Source organism: Plodia interpunctella, chromosome 22 (assembly GCF_027563975.2).
Source record: "Plodia interpunctella isolate USDA-ARS_2022_Savannah chromosome 22, ilPloInte3.2, whole genome shotgun sequence".
NCBI classification, from domain to species: domain Eukaryota; kingdom Metazoa; phylum Arthropoda; class Insecta; order Lepidoptera; family Pyralidae; genus Plodia; species Plodia interpunctella.
The window spans coordinates 1,928,754-1,956,146 of NC_071315.1; the positions used below are offsets into that span (position 1 = coordinate 1,928,754).

A 27,393-nucleotide genomic window follows, 5' to 3' on the forward strand; every position below is an offset into this window, starting at 1 on the left:
TCGGCTGTGATTTTACAACCGGCCGCATGTCGGACCCTCATTGGGAATGTTATTGGGAATGTCAACTGCATAGGCTGCGTCCCTTAGTCGCCTCGTACGACATCCACGGGAGGATATGGAGCGGTCCTATTCTAGAATGAAACAAATTGATGGTTAAGTACTTACAGAATCCAGTCGTTGGATCCAATGCCACTGAATCCATTAGCTGGATTTGAAATAGCCAGCAAGGCTACGATTTCTGGCAACACTGAAATAAACCCACCAATAGCAGAACACCGGATGTACACAACACGCCATGTTTCAATTGTCATTGGCTGGGCTGGCTGGCGTCTGTCTCTTGTTGATTGTGCGTAGAGACCGGAGCTGCGTTTTTGATTATTGTGAATAATTTGTTATTTCCAGTGAATTTGTGTTTGCTTTGAGCTTTTGTGAACATGTCGCAACAATATGATAATAAGAATGGCTATAATACTGGTGATTTCAAACGAGAACACCAAGAAGATCAGGAGCAAGATGGCGAGGATGGAACGAAACTCAATGAAAAAGCCGGCGAATACATGCGAGAACTGCTCAGCGAAAAAATCAAACTTAACACTCAAAAGTTTCCATTATCAATAAAATTACTTGATGGAGGTTAGTACAAATATCATAGTAATTTCTTACCTATTTGATTTGGACGCTTACACTAGGTACCTATGTAGCTGTGTACCTACTCGATATTTTTGTATAGATCTCGCATGTTGTATTGATAAAAATCGGAGAAATTGCCAACATTCGCAATCTTTTAGTTCATTGACCTGAAAAAAGTGTTGCATCATTCATGGTCTTGCAAAAAAACATGGAAATCAATGAATCACCAAGTCCATGACCTGCAGCGCGTAATTGGTTACCTACCTACATGGGACATAAATTTATTGATTTTTGTATATCGTCATAAAATTAGTATGAAATTCATAGTAATAAATGTCGAACTTATCATCCATATTGTAATATGAGAAAGTCTCACTTCACAGCTAAACCACTGAATGGATTATAGGAATAAATTTCTATGAAAGCTCATATAACACATTTATAAAACAAAAAATAATTTAATTTTGCAGAGGTGACCAGAGTACAAGCGACTGGGCGGTTACCATTGAGGGATGCAAGATATTTAGATGTGTATCGTGAGAAACCAGTCAAAGTGACAGTCAAGGTTTTGGTGCCTATCAAGGAACATCCAAAGGTGAGAAAACTTGAAAATCATTTAATTTATATGGATTACAACATTTGACCCTGTAACAACTTTTCATTATTACTTCTGTGCTTCAGTTACTCAAAACTTGGATCTTGGCCTCCAACACTAGAATATTTTATTTCCATATGTGCCACTTTGTGGCCATCAGGTCTTCTACACCAATAAAATTTAATTTTTATTTTAGTTCAACTTTGTGGGCAAACTCTTGGGTCCAAAAGGCAACACAATGAAACAAATGCAGGAGGAGACTATGTGTAAAATGGCTGTTCTTGGACGGGGGTCAATGAAAGACAGGTACATAATTCACTTAAACCCACTTGCATGTTTAGTCAGATTATAACCCACAGAACGATATCGAACAATCAAATAATTTATTAGTGAAAAATAGTTATTGTAAATTGTAGTAAACCTAATCAACTTACTTTGTCTATTGAAGGGTGTCTCCTACTGTAGAATAAACTATAAACATATTTTAAAAAACTGTAAACATAAATTACATTTCCTCTTTACATATCAGTCTAAAATTAGCCAGTCAAATGTGTTTGATGATTAATTATGGGAAAAATAATTAAATAAATATATTTTGTATTGTAAATCTTAGCTTATTTTTCACAGGCAAAAGGAAGAAGAATTACGGAACTCTCTAGATCCTAAATATGCACACTTGATGGACGAGCTCCATGTAGAGATATCAGCTCTGGCACCCCCCGCAGAAGCTCATGCTAGGATTGCGTATGCCTTAGCAGAGGTGAAAAAATACCTCATCCCAGACACCAATGACATGATCAGGCAAAATCAGATGAGGGAAATTATGGACAGAGGTAAGTTAGCACTTTTTTACAAGCTTTTATTTAACTTTAATAAAATTAATATGACTAACACTAGTTGTTCTGACACTAACACTAGTTAAAAAAAATTTGTTCATCTGTTATTAAAAATAATTTGTTGCCATAATATTGCGAAGATTTGTCGTGATTTTACATTCAGCTTCTTGTCAATCTTTTCATTCCTTAGTCCTTCCTAGTTAGTTTGTTAGTGAACGATAGTTCAAAGTGACTAAGGAAGGTTCTTGAGGATACCTCTACAAGAAAGTGTGGGGCTTCATTACATTCCTCATTATGTAGAAATATTTTTTATTTAAAACCAACTGGTTTCAAAAATTTGTGTGTTCAAATAAAAAAATAATTTAAGTTTTTTAGTTCTATTATATTTCTGTGGATTTTTAAGATTTATAAGAAATTGCTTTGAAACTTATAGAATATGTTAGTGTCATATAAAAATTAAAACCCATTTTTTTATTTGAATCTGTCAGATAAAGCGATATACTGCTTGCTATGTTGAGTATGAGAGTGTTGGACTTAAAAGTCGCCTATAACACTATTATTAGCTTATAGCTTTATTGGCAGCCATCTTGAATAACAACCCCTTTTCAACCAATCAAATTATGCTGTGGTTGTCGTCGCGCAACAGTGCTACATAGTTGGCTGAGTTGTTACAATTATTATCTACTATGAAAATGTAATTATAAACGCGCACGGGTCATAAGCGCACTCACACCGCTCCCATCGGGCAAGATGAACTTCATTGAAAAGTGAGCTTTAAAGTGTAGACTAGACATACTTTACGTTGAGAGCTGAGAGTCTCCTACTTCATTGTCAATGTTAAGCATGTCTAAGGACATTTTAGTGAATTTTTAAATGAAAGTCTGCTTGCCAGAATGGGTGTGATGCCTACCTCTGTTCTATTCTATTTTCTTTCCTATTGAGAAAATCAATGAAAAATAAATAAAACCGATCGCTCTATCTAGACAGACTTGTTGACAGATTGTTGAATTCCGTGCATCACAACAGTGATATAAAACAAATTGTTACATAAAGGTCCGTCTCCAACAGAACAATTGATGTGTTTTAATTGCTAATTGTGATTAAATTTGTTTATAACGAAATTTTAATTGGATATTCAAACGCATCTATTTGATCTAGTGGAGACTGAACATTAGCCTCTCACAAAAACATATCCAAGAAGCTCTGACATTGATTCTATCTAGATTTGACTAAAACTAGCAATCATCACAGTCAACCAACTGACTTAGGACTTAAGCCACACAGCTGGTTATCGAACTCACGTCTGTTAATTGACGTTGGAGAAAAGTTTAGGAAGTTGGCAATAGACTTGGTTTTAAGTGAATTTTTGACATCAATAGTGGTGTACATATCCTAAGTTGAGTATAGAACTCCTAATTTGGCTACCTATATCCTTATTTAGAAAATTATATCTAGAATAATGATAGAATCAATGTCACAAACTTCCTAGCGTTGCACGGAAATCGATCATAAGGGTGTTAATGTGGATTTGCAACTCGCATTTCACAATCGAGCCAATTCACAGTGCGACGCAGCTGACCAATCGCATCGCGGCGTGGTATTCGTCGCGTCACAATGGCGCACTGTAATTGGTTAGCTGCGTCTCACTGCGAATCTACTTGGTGGTGAGATGTGAAGTGCCAATAACCACTAAGCAATCAGTTAGCGCACTTCATGCTCGATGTCTGTCTCAGATACACGACCGGGGCCCAACCGCATCTCATACAATACATGCACGGTGACGAAGCGATCATTCTCCTACCAAGAGCCGGTCGTTGCAGGTCCCCCGCCGCGTGCGGGCCCCGGGCCCGTGCGCCCCCGCATGGCGCCCCTGATGCCGCACCAGCGCCCCATGCCCGCCAAGACCAAGGTCATCAGCATCCTGGACAGGGCCCGCAACGCTATGGACACCAGCTACTCGTATGATGACCCCTATGCTATGCCTGAGCCGCCGGTAAGTTCATACTAACTTAATTGAAACTTACGGGAGATATATTACAATTTTATATGTAGCCGATTTAAATAACAATGTTTATTCCCGTATATATAGTACTAACTGCGCTCCCGGGCTTCGCTCTCGTGGGAATTTCGGGATAAAAGTACCCTATGTGTTATTCCACCTGTTACATTCTACCTGTGTACCAAATTTCACAACAATCGGTCTAGTTGATTTTGCATGAAAGATTAACAAACATGCATACACACATCCCCACAAACTTTCGCATTTGTAATAGTAGGATAAGAGGAGGTTTTTTTACTGTCTGTCTGTAAACATATCTAGTGGCATGAGACGGCAGAAGCAAAAATAACATGATTATTGCTTCTGCCGTCTCACGGTAAAATTTACAAACATATTGTTAAATCAATTGATACTAACATTTGGATCGTTGATCATCTAAATAAAAAAGGTTTTAATAACTAGCCCAGTCTCGCCCCCTCCTATCTCCTAATGGCAAATGTCATCAAAATGCGCCCAGTAGTTTGAGTTTATTCATTACAAACAAAAATACGAATCTTTCCTCTTTATAATATTAGTATGGATAAACCAGGTGCGCGGTCCCCCCCGCGGCGCCCCCGAGCCGGACTTCTACTACGAGCGCCACGACCGCTACTACGAGGACGACCCCTACTACAAAGAGGACAGCCGCGAGTTCAAGACGTCCGCGCGGGAAGTGGGCACCCGCCGGCCGCAGGCCCCGGGCCCGCAGCACGGCGCCCGCCACCTCGCGCGGGCGTCGCCCTACCCACGGCCCAAGTAACGGTCGGAGTTTAATGTGCGCGCGCCCGCTTGTATATTATATATAGTGGTTCACGTTGTTATCTCGGTACTGCTTGTGATAGTTACCAGATCACATCTTTATTACATTACTAGTTTTTGCCTGCAACTTCGCCCGCGTGTATTTCGTGTTATTTATGTGTCGCGATGAAACCTTTGCCACATTTTAAGTTAGACCATCCGCTATATAAACTGAATATTGCATTTAAACTCCATCAACTATGAAAGAAAGAAAAATCGTTTATTTGCTACAGTGTGAACAAAAAAACTATAAAAATCAAAACTGTTGACAAAGCAAAATTTAAAGAGCCTAGGTCACAAGGTCGGCGTTGCTTTTGTTACAAACGGTGACCACTTACCATTATGCCGCATGGCCTGCTTGGTAGTATAAAAAACTAAAGCTTTTCTTAATTTCAATTGTGAGATCAAAGTCCGAGGTGCAATGTGAACCAGTTTATAGGTTTACTCATGTTTGGTTATTAACAGTCCATTGCCTTACTAAAATCATGGTCGAGGTCGAGCCTGCGCCTGCACACCCTACGTTTTTGTCGCTTTTTCCTTTTTTTTCGAAGTTGAAAAAGATTCAAACTACAGGGTGTATAAACACCAATATAAGAAGTTATAAGAGACTGTATCTTTGATATCTACCCAATGCATAAGGCTTTCGCATAAAGGATCTCCTCTATACGAAATTTCACCTTAATATAATTAGTACAGTCTGTCCAGAAAGTGAAGAAAACGGATTTTTGACGAACTACATTTTTTTTGCCATTGTAATACCAAATATAATGGTCCCGATTGGTTGATGAACGCCCAGTGTTGCCAATCAACAGGAGACAGCGCCCTCATTTTATTTCTTACCTTTCTGAACAAACTGTACTAGAAATGACCTAGTACAACATTTAATAACTTGAAACTTAACTTCACATAAAGCATCTACATAAGTATCTTACTTATCACTTCATATGTATTGTATGTGGGTATGATTTTGTCATATCTTGTACATTAACTTAAAGATATATATATTCCTGGTAAAATTTGTGTATTTAAAAAAGTTTGGGTTATTATACAATCGCGCTGTAACATTACTTGGAAAACATATTTGATGATTTATTTTTTTTCGAATTTCTGAACATTATTCTCCTTATTTTTCCTTTGCTTTTTTCATTTTTTTCATTTTTTTTTTAATTTCAAAATAGTACTTTTCCCCTAATATACTGAATTGATATATGTTTACAGGAATGTGGGGAAGAAACGTACGCAATAAGGTGAGTGGGATAACTGGGATAAAACGCATACAAAACACAGAAAATGAAAAACATCAAAACAAATCCTCGCTCAAGACCACTCTCAAAAACGTACGTCGTAACAAGTACACAACATAAAATAGAATTAAAAAAAAACATAATTTAAATATATTTTAATGAACCAAAACTCCTAATATCGAGTTGCAGTGATTGGTAAAATTACCAAATCAAAATGTCTTTTTTTACTAAAATAATATTGAGTTATTTCTCAAACTAGATGTAGGACAAGACAAGTCGCACTTAGTAATGCATGCAGAAAACAAAACTTACTGTTAATTGCAAAAAGATTAGGACGTAATCATGTGAAAATAAGTATGTTGTGAAATGAAGTTAGGTAAAACAATATTTTTCGTTTATAAAAAAAAAAAAGATTTTTCTGTAATAAGTGTAGTCATGTTCCTTGAAAATAGTGTTAGATATAAAAACAATATTTCAACATGTTTTAATTTTAATCTTTCGTAATAAAATTATAAAAATGCACTTAGATTAAAACGAGAGACGAGACCCAAAACAACATTAAATTTGAATAAAAATGTTTCACAGGATGGTTTCGTCTTCTCTTAAAGTTCACGTTAGAACATGTTGAACTTATATTAAATAATTGTATCTCTTTGTGTGACTATGAATAAAATATCTTAAAAATAAATTAATCGATTTTGATTTTTATAGACAATTGGTTGAATAAAATCCTTTATTAATAGTATGTAAAGCTATTTTTATATAAACATGAAGTAAATTACGAATAGTTCGCAATGGAATATGCAGATGCATATTCTATATTGTAGAAATACAAGATTCTGTCCAATGTTTTTCTAAAAATCAAGGTGGCAGCCATCACTGACTTATATCACTTGCACACCCAATTAGAAGTACCTAGGTAGTTTCTCCAAAATCCAAATCCAAGATGGCTGCCCAAATTGTACAGAATAGAATTCAATAATATATTTTTTGTTTTAATATGGCATCAACTAACATCATCAACGTAAAGTTAAACTTGTTTAAATTAACAAAAAAATGTAATATAACAAAGTATCAACATAACATGTAGTTTCCAAAACAATGTATTGTTTTGTGAAATAAATTGAACAATATTTTGTCGGAGGACGGAATTAAAACGATAAATGTTCCAGAATCAAAATAAAGTATAATGTAAGTATATTTTACAATTTTAAAGATAAATCAATTTACAAGAAACAAAAATTGCAATGATTGCTAAAAGGATAAAATAAACGCAAGTGTTAAAAAAATGTACTGCACAGGCCTTATATTATATTCCAGAAGCTAATCGCTAAAATATGGAGTATTTTTAAAACTACTAGATTAAACACCCGAAGAAGGAAATACATAGGTACGAGAAATTACTAAAATTTAGATCCTAGACGTCATAAAAGTTACAGATTTATTTAAAAAAATGGATAAAAAGAAGCTGGCTGCTAAAAACTCGTTCACAAATATATAGGGTTAGTAATTAAAAAACCTCTTAAATGTTGAAAAAAGACTCCAAAAAGAGAGCTAACGTTAAAATACTTCAAATTAGAGTTTTGAAGGGAGATAATATTGTGGTCCACCTAAAATGCAGAGGATATGGTATGCTTTAAAAAATAAATAATATATTGATGGACAAAAAAGGCTGATGAACGAAGGACAGGAAGATATGGGTATGTACTTTTTTTTATTTTTTTTAGTAAATCTTGATTACACACTTATATAATTTAAAAAAAAAATTCATTATATAATTCAGTCCCTAGCGAATTTCACTAGCAAATAAGTTCTAGTTTTATATGTGTGTCTAGTTTTATATATGTGTACCTATTATTAGTGCAGTCTCAAGTTTTAAAATGGTAAGTGCGAATTGTGATAAAATCATTAAATATTTGTTTTGCATTCTTTGGTTTTATTTTACCAAATAATAACTTCCATTTTGATTGGATAGTCTGACAACTAAAGATGCAGAGGCGGACCGTGAGCTCTTCGATCCTCTACATAAGATGAGATCTGATAATAAAATATTGACAGAGAGATAATAAAATATTGGCTAATTAAAAGACTGTCATGGCAACATCTCAAACCAAGTTAAGAAATTGTACACGTATTTTATGCCTTTTACTGCGTAAGAAGTCTAACCACACATAAGATATATATTTACATCAAAAAAATAACGCGGGCTCCAGCTTTATGCGAGCGACAGAGCACGCTGCAGATCCCGTCCATTATGTTGAATTCCATTAAAGTTGAATCGTCACCAACTCCCAAATCTGAATTCTAGAGATTAGGGAACATAAGATTTTTGTAAAAACATATTTTTTCTACCATCACTACTCATTCAAAGCTTGTGTATGACAGTACTTATATAAACGTAAACCGCAATTCGCTCAGTCTCTTTCGCACGTAAGATTTGTCGCTAAACTAATACCATGGAATTAGTAGGTACTCCGTACAAAGTACTTACTAAATCCATGACTGAAACATACTCCCTGCGAGATTTTAGTGCAATTATAAGTCTGAGAATATTATGGTGTGTGAACAAGTGCATCAATACCTAGAAGTAGACGTCATTCGTATTATCATTGTTAGTCTATATATAGAGAGAACCTTATTAAATGAAACTAAAAATATGTAGTTGATTATTCTATTTATTTTTAGTGATTATTTATATACCAGGATTAAAATAAATATTTTACTTACAAAATATAACGTTCAATCTATTAGGTAATTTTATTCAAATGTTACCATCAATACGATATTTTATGATAGGTGGAGTGAAATGCAACATTTTTTAAAGGTTTGACAATGTCGTATCATAACCTGACTTTACAACTCAAAATACACTTACATACTAACAAAGCTATAATATAATCGAAATATAAATAAAAAAGCTGTAGGAAATAATTATGCAAGAGTACAAAAAAAACTGTTAAAAATATTGCGAAAACTTTCAATCTACACTCCAAAATATATTAAGCTTATGGTTATAAAAAAAGGTTTGACTTTTATAGCTAATACTCCCTTATCTGCCCTAATTGGACACTGAGCGGTGGTGTTGTGAATAGACGTATTCAAACAAAATTTTGTTCATGTGCACAACGATATGCCGGCTGTAAGTTATAAACAGTTCGCCAAAGTTCGCTTCCATTCAATGTCAAATCTTGGATAGATAATGAATATATTATTGTAACTTTGATTTTAACTTCGCTGTTTCACTTACCTAATTCTTTGACTAATTTGCCATCTCTTTTATGACAAGAAAGTGCAATATTATTGGACAAAGAATTGTATAAGTGAAATAGCACCCTTAGTGTATATTAATTCTTAAAACTAGTGCAAAGTCCTCAATTTTTGTTATTGTCAAACTAATCTGATGTGTTTTGAATAACAATGAGTATAAATTCCCGATCTGGAGCAATCAGGATTTCATGTCTTCTGCTTCGCACCCGAAGGAAGGACAGTTCATTCGTCGAATCCTGGAATGAGATAAGTATCCTACTTTATTTGCATACTGGTTCTGTTGCAAAACGTCCAGAAACTTTACCTAGAATTTGGGATGAGTTACCCAGCTAACTTTATTCACAACATGCAAGTTCTTATAATTTCTGATTCATTATTTTCATAAACAAATATTTAATCTACAACTTATATACCAATTAACCTCAAGATTCAATCTTCTGTTTCAATGTTTATAACTATGCGCGAGTGCTGTCATTGATCGAGCTCGGGAGATCGCAGGCGCAAACATGGGAATGATCCTTTAGAAAGTGATACTTTTTTAACTAGTAGTGACGAACTGAATAAGATCCATAAAGCACTGGAATGGTTCGTGGAAGGGAGAGTCTTTGCCCAATAATGGGAAATGAATGGCTATTAAAAAATTGAGTTTGATACAATTCAAAACTCAGAACAAATGTTATTTATTACTTATTCTGATAGTTTGTTGGTGTATTTCTCAAGTAACAGGTATATTATGATAGTTTGGATGTAGTTTCATTATTCTAAACACATTGTTGACATATTTTTACTAAATATATAACCCACAGAATGAAAACTTGGAGTGATATTTCATTATAAACATAGGTATTGTGGATTTTTAAAAGTTCCTCATTGCAATAAACATCCTTGGAAAGCAAGTGGGAGTGGAAGAAATATGGAAGCTGAAAATGCTGTAGTTACTATGATTCGGAGTGTCATTTCTAATGACTACTTGCCCACAGCTTGTAGCAAGAACCGACAAACTTTAAACCAGTGTGCAGTTTTCATAATGTTTTCTTTTATAGGAAGCAAGTGATGGTCTATGGTACATTAGATTGGATTTTTGACTTGTGGTCCTGCACATTTTGTTCCACTGTTACTTGTGGTCCCACTAATCTAAAACTAGGGTTTGTGGTCCCAATACTGGGACTACTACTCTACGTATTAGTTGTGTTCCACTACCGAGTGGGTCTGCTAGTCATAGACATAATGTAGGTGGTAAAATAAGATTCGAACCTGGGACCTTTTGGTCAGTTAAGACAGGTTTAACCACTAGCTCACCATACATAAACATGATACCTACTATATATAGAAGAAAACCAGAAAAAAAAATTGGTGAGATAAAAACAGGAGTGTCTTTTAAAATAACTTAAATGCTAACCCTATGCTATATGGGTGAGAAAAAGGTATTGATGGTATTAGTAGGATTTTTAAATAATTACCATTTCTCTCACAACATTCTTTGCTTTTTCTGTCAATTGTCCAATCAAACCAGCATACAGTACAGAAGTGGCATTGTCCAAGGAGCTTTTTATTGGTATGCCTGAAAACAAAAGTATTCACATTAAAATCCAAACTATAATAGGTTTTATAAATGCGAATGTTAACTTATTATGTTATGTACTCGAACTTATTGAAATTTCACATAAAAGTAGTACGGAAGACCTGTTTTTACTTTTATGACTTGCCCTATGGCAAGTTAAGTACTTACCTATCACACGCAAGATTTATTCATACTGGAAAACTGTTCAACGGGGAAACCTAGCCGACGCGGCCAAAAGCTAGTTTATTAGATGAAAATAGGTCAGGGGAAACGGTATTTAATATTGATTTTTAACGGGTATCCATGGAAAAATCGACCAAACCTTCATGATTGACTATCACTACACCCATAACACCTTTGTGGGCCTGGATTCTCTTGATGGTGTCTTCTACTTCAGTCGCCTGCAATACAAACCAGAAGATAAATTTGCTAACACCTTGTAAATAACAGGAATACACGTATTATTTTGATATTTACCATTATTTAGATTTTTTCAACGAACGAACAAAACAGACGTCAACTGGCGATGACAAATCTTTATCATAGAGAATAATAGAACAGTGTTGACATCTTTTATTCCACCTTTCCAGTTTCTTTTGTTTATCTATGATCTATCAATAAATACACAGGAGGGTAAGGTGAAGCATCTTATTATATAAACCAGGGACCTATGAGGTGACTAAAGGATAAAAAATCTTGACAATAGAGTTTCCCAAATAGGTTGTTGAGCAAATCCATATCAGATCCCGGGTTTCTAGGCATTACAGCCAAAAAAGGAACCAGGAACACGCTCAAATGAGAGAGAGACATGTCATGGTCACAGATATGGTGAAAGAGTAATGAAACGCTTTATTTGTTTAAATTTTAAAGCTTGTGCAAGTGATCTTAGAACTGGTGTAAATATGTTTACTTGGTACTAAAATTGGTTATTAAAATTAATAGGGAGTATTACTGCACATTTATCCCGCCAGAGTACAGCACTGTATGTTAGGTTCACAAAAGCTTTGCCGCCTTTTGCTATGTCGATTAAAACGTTTATTTTAAAGTACTTTATTAACCCTTTCATTATGTAAGCATTCGTTTGTGAAAATATACAACAATGTAGTAATATTCGGGTGCCGAAATATTGGGAAAAATAGTTTTCCATAAGATAAAAAGCTTCGAAAACTATGGGATACGCTCACGCTGTAAAATTTTCGGGCCAGTAAACGGTCAAAAAAAGCTCTGAACACTTCTCACGTGAAGACTTATTAAAATATAGACGTCGGGGTCACCACTGTAGCGGGAGCTAGGTGATTATGCTCGACCGCCACAAAGGGAAGATCTTCCCGCCAGGCTAGGTGTTGCGCCTGGGGAACCGCACGGCTCCGACGGTGTCATGTCGGAGGTTGTATTTATGCTTCCAATCGAAAACGCACTGTCTGCGCGATCTAGGCTTGTTAGCTATCCATAGTGAGTCGACCGTCGTGCCATCCGTTCGTAGTGTCCTGGATCACTTGTGTGGTTGGTTATTCATTGCGTTTGGCCGGCTTTTTACATCTGCGCCGTTGTGCATGTGGCGTGGTAGAGATGTCGCCACAACTTCATACAGATCTTCAGTCAAAATCAAGTTTATATCAGTTTATGACTAAATAATGCAGAACATAACCTAAAATAGTGTTATTCGTTTCAGGATAATCCACTAAATCCTTCCTTTTTCTTTTAAACTCGCACTACGATTGCGTAGAAGGTATTTTTGGTCATAAATCTGCAACAATATTGAAAATTGGCACTTTTTGCCTCCGTTGGCAATGTTTATGTACCTTTGTTGTACCAGTAGCGCCATCTGCGCTGAGCTTTGCGTATAAGCTCTATTACCCGATATTAAAGGAACATTTAGAATGTTGTCCACACTGAAGCGAAAGTCTTAGACAATTGCATAATTGTCAATATCAAAATATGACAATGACAAATTGATGTCAATAATTGAAATGAAAATATTGTTCAGAAATGAATGTTTAGAAAGTAAAAGTAGGAATAAATAAATTGTAGTATTACATACATACTGTATTTTAATTAGATATAATTATTTTCCCTAAATAAATTAAAATAAGTTACCTAGTTTTCGTAATAAAAATAAAGTTGCTTCAGTTGTTGAACGAAAACGTCACCTTTACCTTCCAGCACTCAATCAACCAACCAGCCAGTTTTTTTAGCGGAGATGCATAGTAAACGATGATTTCATGGGAGTAATTATATAAAAACAGTAGATACTTTTCATTGAATGTAACGTTAAGGAAAATGTGTATTTTCTGAAAGGACAATGAACGATAGCGGCGCCGAATGTTCAGAGGCCCTTGACCCGCGAGTTCAGGTGAATAAAATCAATATTTTTAATGTTAAGTTTTGATGGTTACGGGCTACGGTGGTGATGCGGGATATGATGATATCAGCAGCAATACAATGCTTGTGATTTTATTGTAATCTTTTTTTATTGACAATACTGGCCACTTATTGTTCTGTGGGCATACCTACAGTTCAAAAGTTTTCTTTATTTTTAATTCAAATTGTTACAGAATAATTTCATTTGTTTTCTTTTTTCATACAAATTAATGTAATTGTATGAAATACTGATATTCATAGTACCTAAATCATAATAATATTTTTTTTTATCAGATTGAATTGGAACGCCTAAACACAGCAACAGATGAGATCAATCGACTTGAAGTAGAATTGGACGAGGCCCGCTTGGCCTTCCGCCGCCTGCTCGCCGAGGGACACCTTAGAATCCAGCAATTGACTAAAAAACTTGGTACTAGTGTCCATAAGGCCCGGCCTTACTATGAAGCGAGATTTAGAGCTAATATTGTAAGTATTTAGTATGATTAATGTGATTTCTATTCAATAAACATACACTTCCCATCGGGTAGATTGTCTGTGAAGTATTTTAATTATTGAAGCTTCATAGGGTGCTAGAACTGAAAAGCTCTGATTGCAATTAAAAAATAAAATACAATAATACCAACCTCCAATGTTTTTCTATAAATATTTAAATAATATATTTTCCACCTCAGTGCACCTTTTGTCAAAGCCCTCCTGCAACAGCCTCTGTTGATCTGTGTCCAAAGTCTAGTTTATTTAGGTCCTAACATTAGACAATTTTTGATTTTATTAAATGTTTTCTGTTCGTTTGTTCATCTATGCTTTCATTCATCTTCAAAAACAAAATGTAAAAGTTACTTAATTGTCTTATTAAAAATTCTTAATTTGTTGTGTTGTGAAGTGTCCCTGCTTTCTTTCTTCAATAATGAATAGTAAATAATAAATAAACTTAAGTAATAAATAAAATTCTATTCTACTTAATAACAATAGATACATATATATTAAGTGTAACATCAAAAAAGTACTTAAACATGTTTTTAACTGTGCCAATAGGATCATGTTATCTTTATTCATTTATTTATTTTACACAAAATAGCAGTGTAAATATAATACACAAATCTTTAACTTGTACTTATATATCTGCTCATATAGATACAGGCTTATGAAATGATAATAATCAAAAAAATACATATTTTCAGACGTCTCAAGAACTGCAAGTGGCAACGGTCGCCTATGACAAAGCGAACAGCGCTCACGCAGCGGCGAGAGAGATGGTGTACCTGGCGGAGCAGGGGCTGGCGCGGCTGGGTGAGGGCTCGGAGGGCGGCGTCACGCTCGACCCCGCCTGGCAGGAGATGCTCAACCATGCCACTCATAGAGTTAACCAGGTTATTATTTGTTAATTAATTTATGTAATCAATATTTTGTAACACAAATTCAAAGGTAGTAAGTAGATTTTTAAAAGTGACAAAAGTGAAGAGTGTGAATGTGTATAGACCTCGAAAAACATACCATAACTAGAATGCTGATCTTCTTTGTAAACAATGCGTACACGATATGGGAAAAAGAGACAGCATGTAGACATTAGTAATATGCTACTTCATTGTATGTTTCGTGGTAGGCATTCAGTTTACTAGTGTGCCATGCGACTACTATGGTCGGATCACTAAATGGTGGTAGATAGTCGTAAAAGTTACGTCAGATGCATTTACCTTGCCTTGTTTCGTGTTTTGGAAGAAGAAACAAATGTATGTATGTATTCTGTTTGACGGAAAGGTTTACTGTCAGACAATGCTTTTGGCATTAAGTCTGTCTATTGTACGTTGTGCAATATAGCTTAAGGCGATTACTCCCAGTACATTAGCGCCGCGTCACATTTTTAATAATTTCTTAGCGAAAATTAAAAAAATATATAAATAATTTTAGTAGAAAGTATTATATTTTTCCATTTGATAACATAATCACAGTTGACAAAATCGAAAACGGTGGCCACAAAATTAATTTTCGCTAAGCAATAAAATAAGAAAGCCTTGACGAAACAAAGCAATGTGCAGGCGGAGATGGAGCGCGCGCACGCTCGCGCGTCGCAGCGCGCGCGCGCGCTCGCGCACGAAGCCGCGGCCGCGCGCGCGCTGCAGCTGCAGGCCGCGCTCAAGCGACACATCGCCAAGTCCAGGTTCACACTTTTCCACAACACAAGAAGAATAATCGATAGAGATTCATTCTATCCTGTTTGCTTTCCTGCTTGCCCCCTCATTTACTAGAAATTTATTTCTAAGAATGAACTTCTAGTCTTTTCCGTAAGTGGGTGTTTCTACGAGCGTTTCGATCGCTGCGGCTGCGCTGTCATTACGATCTGTAAATTTTTCCAAGGGAATAGGTAGGTAAAGGAATCATTTCCAAAATCAATCATTCGTTTTACGCTCTTAGATTCATCATGATCATTCATCATCATTCTTACAGATAAATTTCTAGTAAATGAGAGGGCAAACGGGAAAAAATTAATCGCTATCGATTATTCCTATTGTCCCCTGTATATCTGTCCCTGATTCGACTTAAAATAGGATATATTTCTTACTGTACATATTGTAGTGTAAATTTACACAACTTAGACATTAGTTATGTTCTACTATCTTTTACTTAACACCTAGCATTGTTTCTACTATCATAGTTTTTAAGAATTTATTGCATATTTTTATTAGTAACTTGCTTTATTAAAAAAATATATCGAAACTAGTGTCCGATAAAAAATATGAATTGGAAAAAGTGATGTTTGCCTGCACCTTCAGCTCCAATATTTTCTTACAAAGAAATAACATTTTATATCTTTCACTTTAGAGACTTATTGATGCAAACAACCAATTTCAATGGACTTAAATTTGGGCTGAATTGAAGATAATAACGGTAATTTTTGTCCTTCAAGTCTTACTAATAGAACTGATTGATAGAACTATACGGACAGAAGGATTTTAAGACCAATACCAATGACAATATTCGGTCAGACACTAATCCAAACAATTTAATCTTAACCTTACTTGATAGAAATAGAATATTTTTTTTAACTTTCACCTTTAATTTTTAAACAATGTCGCTGTAACACGCTACGTAATGTCCTAGTTGTAATAAAAATTTAATTAAATTAAAAAAAAACCACGTTGCTCGCATTATTTTATTGAATAGAAATTACCTAATGATGGTTTCCAAACGGCTATAAACATATTTTCCAATAATAGCTAAGAAAACGCGCGATTTAATTATCCTTAAAAAAAAATACTATATCAAAATCGGTTTCGCCGTTTAGCTCCTATGATTGCTCACGGCTCCCCCCTCCTTCTATCGTCGGGGGTTAAAAAAGGCATGTATTTGTACATTATTTAAGTACAGTCAACAGCACATCAACCTACCCAAATTCATTGCAAACCCTTCGCTATTACCGCGCTATAGAGGTCCATGCAGGGTGCTGTTGACTGAACCTAAATTTAGATTTTTTTTATTGTTATATTGCATTCAGACTATGTAGACACACAAATGAATAGAATGAATTAACATTTTGCTTGTGTTTTTTGAAAATAATTAATGCTTATTTATCAGACCTTGCAATATAAGACTGCACACAAGACCGCTTCCTGTCAGACTTCGCACCCTACCGCCTGACCCCACTTTTGGTACTTATAATTTTTTTTTCTATGCATGTCTTCTATTCTTGGAAAGTAGTGCGTGTTTTAGCTTTGTAGTTACTGCGTAATCGATAATTATTTTTCTTTTTTTGTTTGTTGTTTGACACCGAAATAACTTCTGAAAAACCATACACAAAAACTGTTGACGTCAATTAAAATTGTGCGGATTTGCATTTCACTTCTCACTATCAGCAGATTACGTCTGTAGCGAAACAATCACAATGCGGTGTGGTTGACGTTACGTCACAATGGCGCACTGTGATTGGTTAGCTGCGTTTCACTGCGAATCGACTCGATGGTGAGATATTATTACTAATTAGCATAATATCCCACAGATTATGCTGATCCCGCCCTTAATATAGTAGTTCATATACTTCCATGGATATCATACAGGGCGACCAACCGGAAGCCTTAACAGCTGAATTAACTTTTTTTTTTTATTAAAAGCAACAACAGCATTCCCAAAGAGGGTTGACGTCAGGCAGACGTCCGGTCGCCAAATGTTCAATATGTTCCAAATTGAAATTTACACTTGGACGTGGGCGTTGCAGTCGAGAATGAAACCGGGACCAGTAGAGACATTAGAGATTTCCAATGAGAGGGAGAACTATAAGAGTTACGACTTCTTTCACGGACGTTAGCGTCGACGAGACACGTTTAATTGTTATAACGTCTGTAGACGTAAAGTGTCCTGCAAAGGTTAAAATTAAACACATTAATATAAGTTCATAATCACGGAATGAACAAAAACATCCAAACATTCTCACCTAAAAAACAACAAAATAGTAGAATAATAACTGGTCCTTCGAGCCGGACAGCTAACCAGCAACACTTACAGGCCGTACTTCGAGGAGAAGGCTCGCATCAACTCCGCGCTGGAACACCAGAAGGCGAGGATACAAAGCCTGGAGGAGCAAGTTGCGGAGGTGAAGCAGCAGTATTCCTCAGCGTTGAGGAACTTGGAGAGAATATCTGATGAGATTCACAAGCACCGGTCGAGGAGACAGTCCGCGAGGAATGGTGAGATTGTATAATTAAGCAGTTTCGTTTCAACATATAAAAAAAAATGTTTTTTCCCGCGACTCCGCCCGCGTTAAGCGTTTTTCATACAAACTTTCACATCACACTTAATGGTCTTAGGGGGTAGAGATTAAAAAAAAATCAATACCCATAGATAAAATATATATATTTCTTTTATTTATGTGCATACCATCAAAATCGGCACAGCGGTTTAGCCATAAAAGCGTAACAGAAAGATAGCTTTTTCGAATTTATAATTATTATGTATGGAAGTATGTAATTATTATGTATAGAGAATATGTTACGGCTTAACACCAAAGTATGGCTACAAATAGATCAGCCGATCTCAGATTGTTATGCCTAAATATACTTCAGCTATTGGCATTTAAAAGTTTGCAAATTAATTTAGCGTACCTTGAGCTCCGACGATTTACAGCTGCGGAAGTAACCGGGAATGCATTCAGATGTGATGTAAAAAAATCTAATATTAGATTTTAGTATCAATCATTTTATTTACTTTGTATAGAAGACTGCATCGTAATATAATTTACCTCACAAAACCCAACACATTATTATTATAATTTCCTCATTACCAACCCCCAAAACTTTACAATAGGCACAGCAACCCCAACAGATATCGCGTCAACTATAACTGACACGGCCAGCGACACAAACACGACGACCAGCGACAAGATAGAGGAGTTGTGCGACCATAGTGTAGACGCGAGCGTCAGAGAGTGGCTGAGAAGGACGGCGGATGCAAATCGATCCGGAAATGATAATGACACGTGGACGGAAATCGATTTGGATTACTCGAGTCCGGAAGAAGTGAGTTAATATCTTACAAGTATGACATACTAGAATTTCGGGATAAAAAGTATCCTATATGTTATTCCAGGTTATATGCTACCAATTTTCATCAAAATCCGTCCAGTAGATTTAGCGTGGAAGAGTAACAAACATACACCCACACATCCTCACAAACTTTCGCATTTATCCGAAATCCGATATCAGATATCCGAAATCAATCGAAAATATACTCTATTCTAATGCAAATAATACTGAAATGAGCAACATAATAATTATTAGTAATTATATCTTAAAATTCTGTTATATAGGTATCTGACATCAATCGAAAATAGACTTTATGCTAATAAAAATAATGCTGAAATTAGCATCACACATCACACTATAAAACAATACAATATTACAATGTTTTTCTTTCCGCGCATAGATTTAATTTAAATTATATTTAATTAAATTCCTCGCCTCCTCAATCTAGTCTGATGGAAAGCAAATATAAGGTCAAGGTTGTTACACGTAAGCTCAAATAATGCCTTATTTTAGCCTTCAAGATACCGCGGCGAATATAATTTACTATTTGTTAACGTTTTCAGGTGAGCTTCGAGAAATGCTCCCTTCGTCCACGATCATCCCCCGACAAATCGCCCTCCAGCCCAATGGAGTCCAAAGTCTCCGCTGCATCCCCCAGGCGGATCATAAGAAATGTGGATAGAAATGCGTGTTTGAGGGCAGAACTGGAGAAGGGGAGAAGACAGAGCTTGGACGCCATATTGCATGACACAGGGGAGAAAATGAAAGAGATGTTTCAAGGTAAGATTTTTGGAGTTACAATGTTGTAGAATAGTCTTTTATTTATTAATTTAATTAAACATTTTCTCCAGTTTTTATTCAAAATAAAATTCATTGGAGAAAAGTATCCGATGAAGTTGAGTCCGCTTCTTCACCTGCGCTTTAGAAGTCGGCTTAGTTTCGAATACATTTTGACGTCAATAAGTGATGTATATCATATGCACTGTTATATACCATTCTTAATTTGGATTTGTGAAAGTTCAAAAGTGAGTCTCATTGTTAAGAGCATTATCTAATAGTCAACTATTGTCAGTCTTTGTGATGGAACAAATGTATACAAATTTTCGGATTTTTCGGGATTAAAAGTATACTATCTATTATTCCAGGTTATATTCTACCCGTATACATTACAATCCGTCCAGTAGATTTCGCGCGAAAGAGTAATAAACACACACATACATCCACACAAACTTTCGCATTTATAATGCCGGCTCCACACAACAGTTTGCCAAACATTGGCAGATACATTGCTGGTAAATAAAAGCACTCGTACTAACAACGCAATGTTCACGCATACGCGTCGGCATGTGTCCGAGTTGGGATAGTATTAGACCGGCTACACACGCTCCGATTTAAGGGGCTACAGAAAGGGGTCTAAAAGAAAGAGATGTAGGATGACCGTTCTTTTCTATTAGATACGTGCATTTCCTTCTTTAGACCTCAGATTGCCCTTGCGGCAGGTGTGTGAGTAGCCTGCCTTAGGAGAATCAGAATGGGTTTGCACCGTTAGGTCTGTCTCTGTTCGGCGAGCGACGCGGGTCTGTGTCGGCGCCGCGCAGCCCGCGCGCGCGGCGCCGCGAGGACGAGCGCCACTCCGACACCGACAGCCTCGCCAGGTAACATTACGGTTCATCGCAAATATCACTATTTCATTGAGCAATCCCACATCGGGCGATACCGACCACCCGATCACCTTGAATTTCATTTTCCCGTCCACACGACACAAATTGATCGACAATCTAATCAAATTAGGACCTGTGGAAGGGGTTATACTCTAGCTAGACCCGCGGTGTTAACAGAGTTTATACTATAATTACTTACATTTTCATACACAGTAGCTCCACACTGGAGGTCCCGGGTTCGATCCCCGGTCAGGTCAAAATGGAAAATTTCCGCCATTGATTAACTGACTTTTGACCAAATCATACAGAAACCTTGACCAAATCAAGATAAAAAGTACCCTATGTGTTAATCCAAGGTATCAGTTACCTCAATACAAAATTGATTCCATTTTTATACTGACCCCGATCTTCGTGACATCACAGTCACGAATTAATTCCGAACACATAGAAATGAGTGAGAGAGAGAGACAAGTAATGAAGGCTGCCGAATTGAATTTACAAGTTTGAATTTCAATTTTGATACCTCTGAGCGTTCATAAGAAAAAGGATCTGGACAGTGTGGAAACGAAATAATCCTATAAAAGGATCCGTGTTCACCTTTTAAAGTAAGCAAACCTAAAGTAATGTCATGTAAAGACAATACAATACAACCTACAAACAAATTAATACTTTACAGCGTGGAAATGCTGACCGACGATCAAATAGCATCTCTAATGCTGGACGCGCAACTCGAAGCTGTGTGCGAGCGGCTGGCCGGCGTCGCGAGGCAACCCAGGTCTCCGCAATCACCCGAAGCTAGATTTTGAACCTTAACCATCGGTAATAAGATCCAAAGTCGTGTGAAAATCGCAGCGTTGTCTTAAAAGCTAAGTTATACAGGTTTTTTTAGATTCAAAACCAGTGTTTTAGTCATAAAAATGCTACACAGTCGAAAAAGTTCAAACTTATAATAAATTCGAACCATATTTTCATTCAAATTAATTGTGATGGCTAACATTTATGTTGAAAACTTTTCTTAGTTTTCCATAACGATTAAACTATATATGTACATATTCACAAAAATATTACCGTAAAAATATGCTATTATATAATAATAATATATAAATATATATAACACGTAAATTTACATGAAGAACATTCTTGTTCATTATGACACGTCATGACGCTGACCCGTATGATCAAATAATTAAACTAAGAAAATACATTCACCATTAGTCAGTCGCATAATCGTTATATGACTATTAAAAAACTTAAAATATAATTATTTTTTAAACATTATCTTTCTATCTGTTGACCACTATACAAATAAATAATGGTGTGGTCAAATGGTGAATGCAAAATGGCCAGCTCGTATGTTCATATGTGACTTTCCATGGTTCAAGTTACTTTATAAATAAATAAATATATTAGGACAAATCACACAGATTGAGCTGGCCCCAAAGTAAGTTCGAGACTTGTGTAATGGGATACTAACTCAACGATACTATATTTTATAACAAATACATATGTAGATAAACATCCAAGACTCGGGCCAATCAGAAACAGATCATTTTCCATTACGACCCGGGGATCGAACCCGGAACCTTTCGGTCCAGTGGCAAGAACTTTACCACTGCGCCACCGAGGTCGTCAATCGTGTTTATAGACGGATTGTTTATATTTTTAATCGGAATATTAGTTTTTTAAACAGATTACAGAAACATGCGCAACTAAAACTCGACCATAACATACTTTTACGAATGGAACGTCACATTATTGTGAATAACTCGAAATCCTAGGGCGAAAAGTACGGGTTTTCACTTCTTACTATCGAGTCGATTCGAAGTGAGACGCAGCGAACGAATCGCATTGCGGCGTAATTGTCGTTAGGTCACAATGGCGCACTGTGATTGGTTAGCTGTGTCTCATTGCGAATCGCACTACGCATACATGCGTATCTATGACGTAATAGTACATTGAAATCTAGATTATAGAAGAAAAGAGCACGGAGTTGTTTACTCTCTAATTAGTAAGAATATCATAGTAATTAATTGATATGTGATACAAGCTCTTACGAACATGCGTTTTAGGATATAGAATTGTGTGACAAGTCTCAAGGCAATCAAAAATTAACCAAAGACTTCGCATTTAATTTGGCTGATTAAATTAATGTAGAATAGATAATTGTGTTGTAACTAAAATAAAAATAATTTAATTAATACATAATTATCGAAAATTATAAAATGCTGAAATAAAGTGTTAATCCATTTATTCAATAACAAAATACATAATATATAAAATTAATAGCCATATTTACTTTTTAACGGCTCGAACGCTTTTTATTTATTTTTTTTCTTTTATGTCAATAAATAACTTTTTTTATTTTATACCCGTTTCGCGTGCAGACAGATATTATAAAAGTTTTGGCGCACTAATATACTTGAAAGTCTAATATATAAATAACTAGATGTTGCCCGGGGCTTCGCTCCCGTGGGATTTTTTTATATAAAGTATAATCTATAGCAATCTTGGAAAATGTACCTTTCTAATGCTGGGAGAATTTTTGATATCGGTTCTGTAGTTTCTGAGTTTACCCGCCTCAAACATACAAACTCACAAAGTCTCAAACTCACAAACGCTTACCTCTTTATAATAATAGTGTAGATAAATTATTTCGTTTTATAAAATAGACTAGATCCTGTTCTTTCCTTATCGTGAAACGGAACGTCGCCTTGCTTCTAGTGCATATACATAAATATATTGATATAATATTTAAATAAACAAGGGAATGTGGTACAATATAGCGTGTCAAAGAAGAAAATATTTTTGCCATGGGTTTTAATGGAAAATCATAATAATACATTCCATAGTCATAAAAAAAATAGTATTCATATTTGTTGTTTGAGAAATACGATAATAATTGCCTTTCTATAATCATAAGGTTCATTTTAGATTTATTTATTACATTTAAATTATTAATTTCAAGGTTTATTTTATTGTAGTTTTTATAGCGGTGTGCTAGTAGTATTTTTTAGCAAAAATTTTTTTTTTAGTCGAAATAAATTTAGTTTTAATTTCCTTATTGTTATATTATATTTTCTTAAAAAATAATACAAGTTTAGACCCAGAAAAAATGATTTATTTAATTTAAGTAATTTTAAATTGAATTTTATTTTCAAAGTCAAATTTTCAAAATCTGTAGAGCGTCAACACAGCCTTTTAAAAATACTTATGACTCATTACACATAAATTATAAATCATTCTCTATTATAATAGTAAGTTAGAAAACGCAAGCCTAAAATAAGATAAGAAACAATATCTTTACTGTGAATCGGATTAAAAATTATGTAATATCGTCAAATGTTGGCTTAAAACACCATCAAACAATATTTTGGTAACATATCAATCAAGATATATATTTTCACTACAGTCGTATTATGTAAGGTCAATTTAATGGTATTATATTCCTAGCGGGAATACAAGTTGTTATATAGAAAGTGTTGCAATATTGCTATTTCGTTCGCCATGTAACTCAAAAACAATAATTATCATGGCCCATTTTTCTTATCCATCCGTGGGAAAGGCTAGTGCCCCAGCAGTGGGGACAGCTGACGAGATGAGATTAAGAAAAAAACAGGAATAGGGTGTAATCTGTATATATATATATATATATACAGATTATTTAATTCTAATTTTGTCCTAATTTTGAAAAATCGATTTTATTGCTTTTTGTAAGATGTCTCAACGCATTACGTTAACATTTTATAATTATAAAAATATATCTATTATTATTTTATGTGATTTCAAATGAAATGGTTGAACTAAGAAATAGATTTTGTGATTGTTATAATTAGCCATGCGCTTTTTAGATGTTATGACTTAGATTACATTTTAGGCAAATCAAATTGTATGCAATAAGATTTGATAATAAAATTGTTTTAGCTAGGTTTATAACGTAGGTAATGCCTAAACTTGCCTACAATTATAGCATTTTGCCTGTAAGATCAAAATTTAGACAGCTAGATCTCTGTGTAATTTGTACAGAAATATAATTTATCTTCTCTAGATATGTAGAATGTCTATTGGTGATTTTGTCTTTGTCACAATCGGAGTACAAGTTATATTGATATCATGTCTATGTATAAAACAATTTTTAGATTTTTTTTATGTGTGTGAATGTGACGTATTTACTTTTTATTCAATTTCTACTCAGTATTATAAAATTGAAACGTGAGCCATAATAGTGAGTGAGCGAAATTCCCGCCAGTGATAATATATAAATTTATATAGTAAATATATTATTAGTTTATACTGATAAATATTTGTATGGGACGGTTATTCTACAATAATATGTATATTTTTATAACTTCACAAATTATTTGCAATACGCTTCTGTGATTATCGGATTGTTTTTATACTTTTTTTTTATTTAGCGAAACAAATAAGAAAATTTTTATTTTGGTGTCCGTTTTCCGGTTCTGCTTGTACTTTTTTGATTCCGAATAATCTCGTGTATTTTTTTTTGTCTTCCATTATTTATATTACACCGTTATTGTTATTAAAGATCTATCAATTTAGTATTACTGTTAACTATTCATTGGATATGGTATTATGTTATGCGTCTATTTTGTGGGGGTAAAAAAGTCATGTCGCCACCATTATCGTAAGTAGAACTTTTTTTTTTCAGATGACTAAATTGAGTGAACAGATAAATACAGTTTACTTAACGCAGTGGCTATAAACTAAAACTTCACGGGTTGTTATAATTGAGACAAAAAGGTTCAATGTAATATCAAATGCATGGAAAAATTTACGGACACTGGGCTCCGACGCTCAAAGGCGACGGACGAAAGGCTTTCTTACTATATTTGAATATCTCCATACTATTCCATACATGCATTACTGTGACCAGCCACATCACGTCACGTGACATGATTATAAATTTACCATGGATTTAGTAAGATGAAATTTACTGTTATTGAAAGAACCTTTGCGCGATAACACTGCCACAGAATTATAAGTTCTGTGGTAAAACATTTATTATATTACTCAACCGATTTACCCAAAATAGGCATAACCTAATATTCGTCCATCTGACAAACGTTTAGTTGTAAGCAGTAAATGATATTAGACAATGCTTTCTGCAATAAATACGCTTATAAATGTTATTGTAACCGCACAACGCGTGTTTTGTGACGTCAATACTCTACTGTGAAAAATATAGTATAGAATATGTGCTAGCACTACACTTACAAACATAAAATATAGTATTTTTACGAGCATATGTCATACAGCTTAATCACTCGGGTGTATCCAAGGATTTGTTTTATATATTCTTGCCCTTAACCCTCATTGAGATAATGTTCGCGACGCGATGCGCTACGATACGAGGTCGCGTTGTAGATCTACTGATCTATATATAACTATCTATAAACTAATCAATGAGGACAATGACTTAGAGTAGTTATTATAATTTTATAGTTTTCTATACAAAATTTTGACTGTGTTAACCCTCGTGCGCACGGGCGTAAAAAATATTGCCTCAAGTTTAATATGTCACATAAATGACATTTGCCATTCAACCTAGTGTGCTCAAAATGCAATAAAGAAGTCTTGCCATCTCAAACGGATACTCTATTACCAGGTATTTTTAATGCGTCCTTGCGAACGAGGTCTTAGATTTCTTTTCCCACTTTCATGACAAAAACAATACGAAACACCAAGTACATAATATAATAAGCAAAAGTTGTTTAATAATTAAGTCGAAGTACGCAAAAGAAAACCTCTGTATGTCACAATTTTTCTAAAGTATTCTTTAGCATTTATAATAAAATAAAGGCACCTTAGTGAAAATCAAAGGCCGAACTCAGGTGGTATCTCATTTGTTCATAAATAAATTCAGAAAATAAAAAATTAAATCACTGCTGCTACATTTCATCCACTGTTATAACACTCCCGACGTCGTAGAAAGAGAAAGCTATAGACCACGCCATGTATCATTTGGAAATGGAAGATATGACGTTATCTATATGTCTTCTTTGTCTACGAATAAGACACTAAATTACGGTAAATAGGTTCGATTATTCTATACTTTAAAACAGAAGCCTTAGTGCAAGTTTACAATTCAGTTTTCACTATCGAATCTTTTCGCAGTGAGACGCAGCAGAAAATCTAGTAGGTACATTGTGTGGTTGTCGAGCGATGTAGTGCTGAGAATTTCCCGGTAACTTCTTCCCCTGAGAATTGAAATTTCACGGGAACGATCTGGAGAAAGTTCTCAGATAATTTAAGAGAAATTTCCAAGAGTTTCTGGGCTTATAGCTAATCACAATACCACACTGGTTGACTGTGTGTCACTGCGAAAAGATTCGACAGGGAATAGCGAATTTCATACACGCTAGGTGTTTGTCGGATTGTTTTGACCACTGCGGTCGCGCTGTCATTACATTTTTTTCAAATTTTAACAAAGACAAGAATTAGTTTTGCTATCCGACTTTAAAACAATTAATCCGTACTGTGGTAATGTAAATTTTATTAATTATTGATTTTGGATATTATTCCTTGCTTAAAAAAATTGTCGGATCGTAATGAAAGCGCTACCGCAGCGTTTGAAGCACTCGGAGATCCACCCACAAAGGCCTCATATTTTCACATGGTGCCTCCAGTGATAGCTTCTGACAGCTTTAAAACGATGTTATGTTCGCTGTAGTGATATTTGTACAAACGTAGCCATACTAGTAGACTAAGCACGGTATGTATGTACATACATGTTATCTTGCCTTCAGATGAATAATAAATACGGTTAAGTAGTTACATAATGATGGTATTTCATTATATAACCTGTTCATGTACCTGTATCTGTGGGCATTGGCCTATGCAATGGGTTCTATGT

General features: G+C 35.0%; 3 protein-coding genes across 7 annotated transcripts; 2 read left to right on the forward strand and 1 right to left on the reverse strand.

Annotated features, from left to right (window-relative positions):
• Positions 1–297: 297 nt before the first annotated feature.
• Positions 298–8,067, forward strand: LOC128679711 (KH domain-containing, RNA-binding, signal transduction-associated protein 2-like). 4 transcript variants are annotated; one of them, XM_053762120.2, is made up of 7 exons: positions 298–633; positions 1,101–1,225; positions 1,422–1,531; positions 1,853–2,058; positions 3,795–4,054; positions 4,650–4,874; positions 6,116–8,067. In XM_053762120.2, exons 1-6 carry the CDS (start codon positions 435–437, stop codon positions 4,857–4,859), a joined length of 1,110 nt encoding a protein of 369 aa, XP_053618095.1. In that variant the 5' UTR covers positions 298–434; the 3' UTR covers positions 4,860–4,874; positions 6,116–8,067. The 4 variants fall into 4 exon arrangements, with proteins under 4 accessions (XP_053618095.1, XP_053618096.1, XP_053618094.1 ...); XM_053762121.2 differs by having other exon boundaries at positions 4,650–4,861; XM_053762119.2 differs by having other exon boundaries at positions 4,650–4,855.
• A 762-nt stretch (positions 8,068–8,829) lies between these two features.
• Positions 8,830–11,563, reverse strand: LOC128679712 (dynein light chain roadblock-type 2-like). Its single transcript, XM_053762123.1, has 4 exons — positions 11,447–11,563; positions 11,292–11,370; positions 10,869–10,969; positions 8,830–9,644 (listed from the first exon to the last, which is right to left on the reverse strand). Exons 1-4 carry the CDS (start codon positions 11,447–11,449, stop codon positions 9,534–9,536), a joined length of 294 nt encoding a protein of 97 aa, XP_053618098.1. The 5' UTR covers positions 11,450–11,563; the 3' UTR covers positions 8,830–9,533.
• Positions 11,564–13,106: 1,543 nt separating this feature from the next.
• LOC128679844 (SH3 domain-binding protein 5-like) lies at positions 13,107–27,333 on the forward strand. 2 transcript variants are annotated; one of them, XM_053762309.2, is made up of 9 exons: positions 13,107–13,322; positions 13,625–13,816; positions 14,530–14,718; positions 15,385–15,506; positions 17,846–18,027; positions 18,662–18,855; positions 19,425–19,641; positions 20,411–20,516; positions 21,199–27,333. In XM_053762309.2, exons 1-9 carry the CDS (start codon positions 13,272–13,274, stop codon positions 21,326–21,328), a joined length of 1,383 nt encoding a protein of 460 aa, XP_053618284.1. In that variant the 5' UTR covers positions 13,107–13,271; the 3' UTR covers positions 21,329–27,333. The 2 variants fall into 2 exon arrangements, with proteins under 2 accessions (XP_053618284.1, XP_053618283.1); XM_053762308.2 differs by having other exon boundaries at positions 13,109–13,322; positions 18,644–18,855.
• Positions 27,334–27,393: the final 60 nt, after the last annotated feature.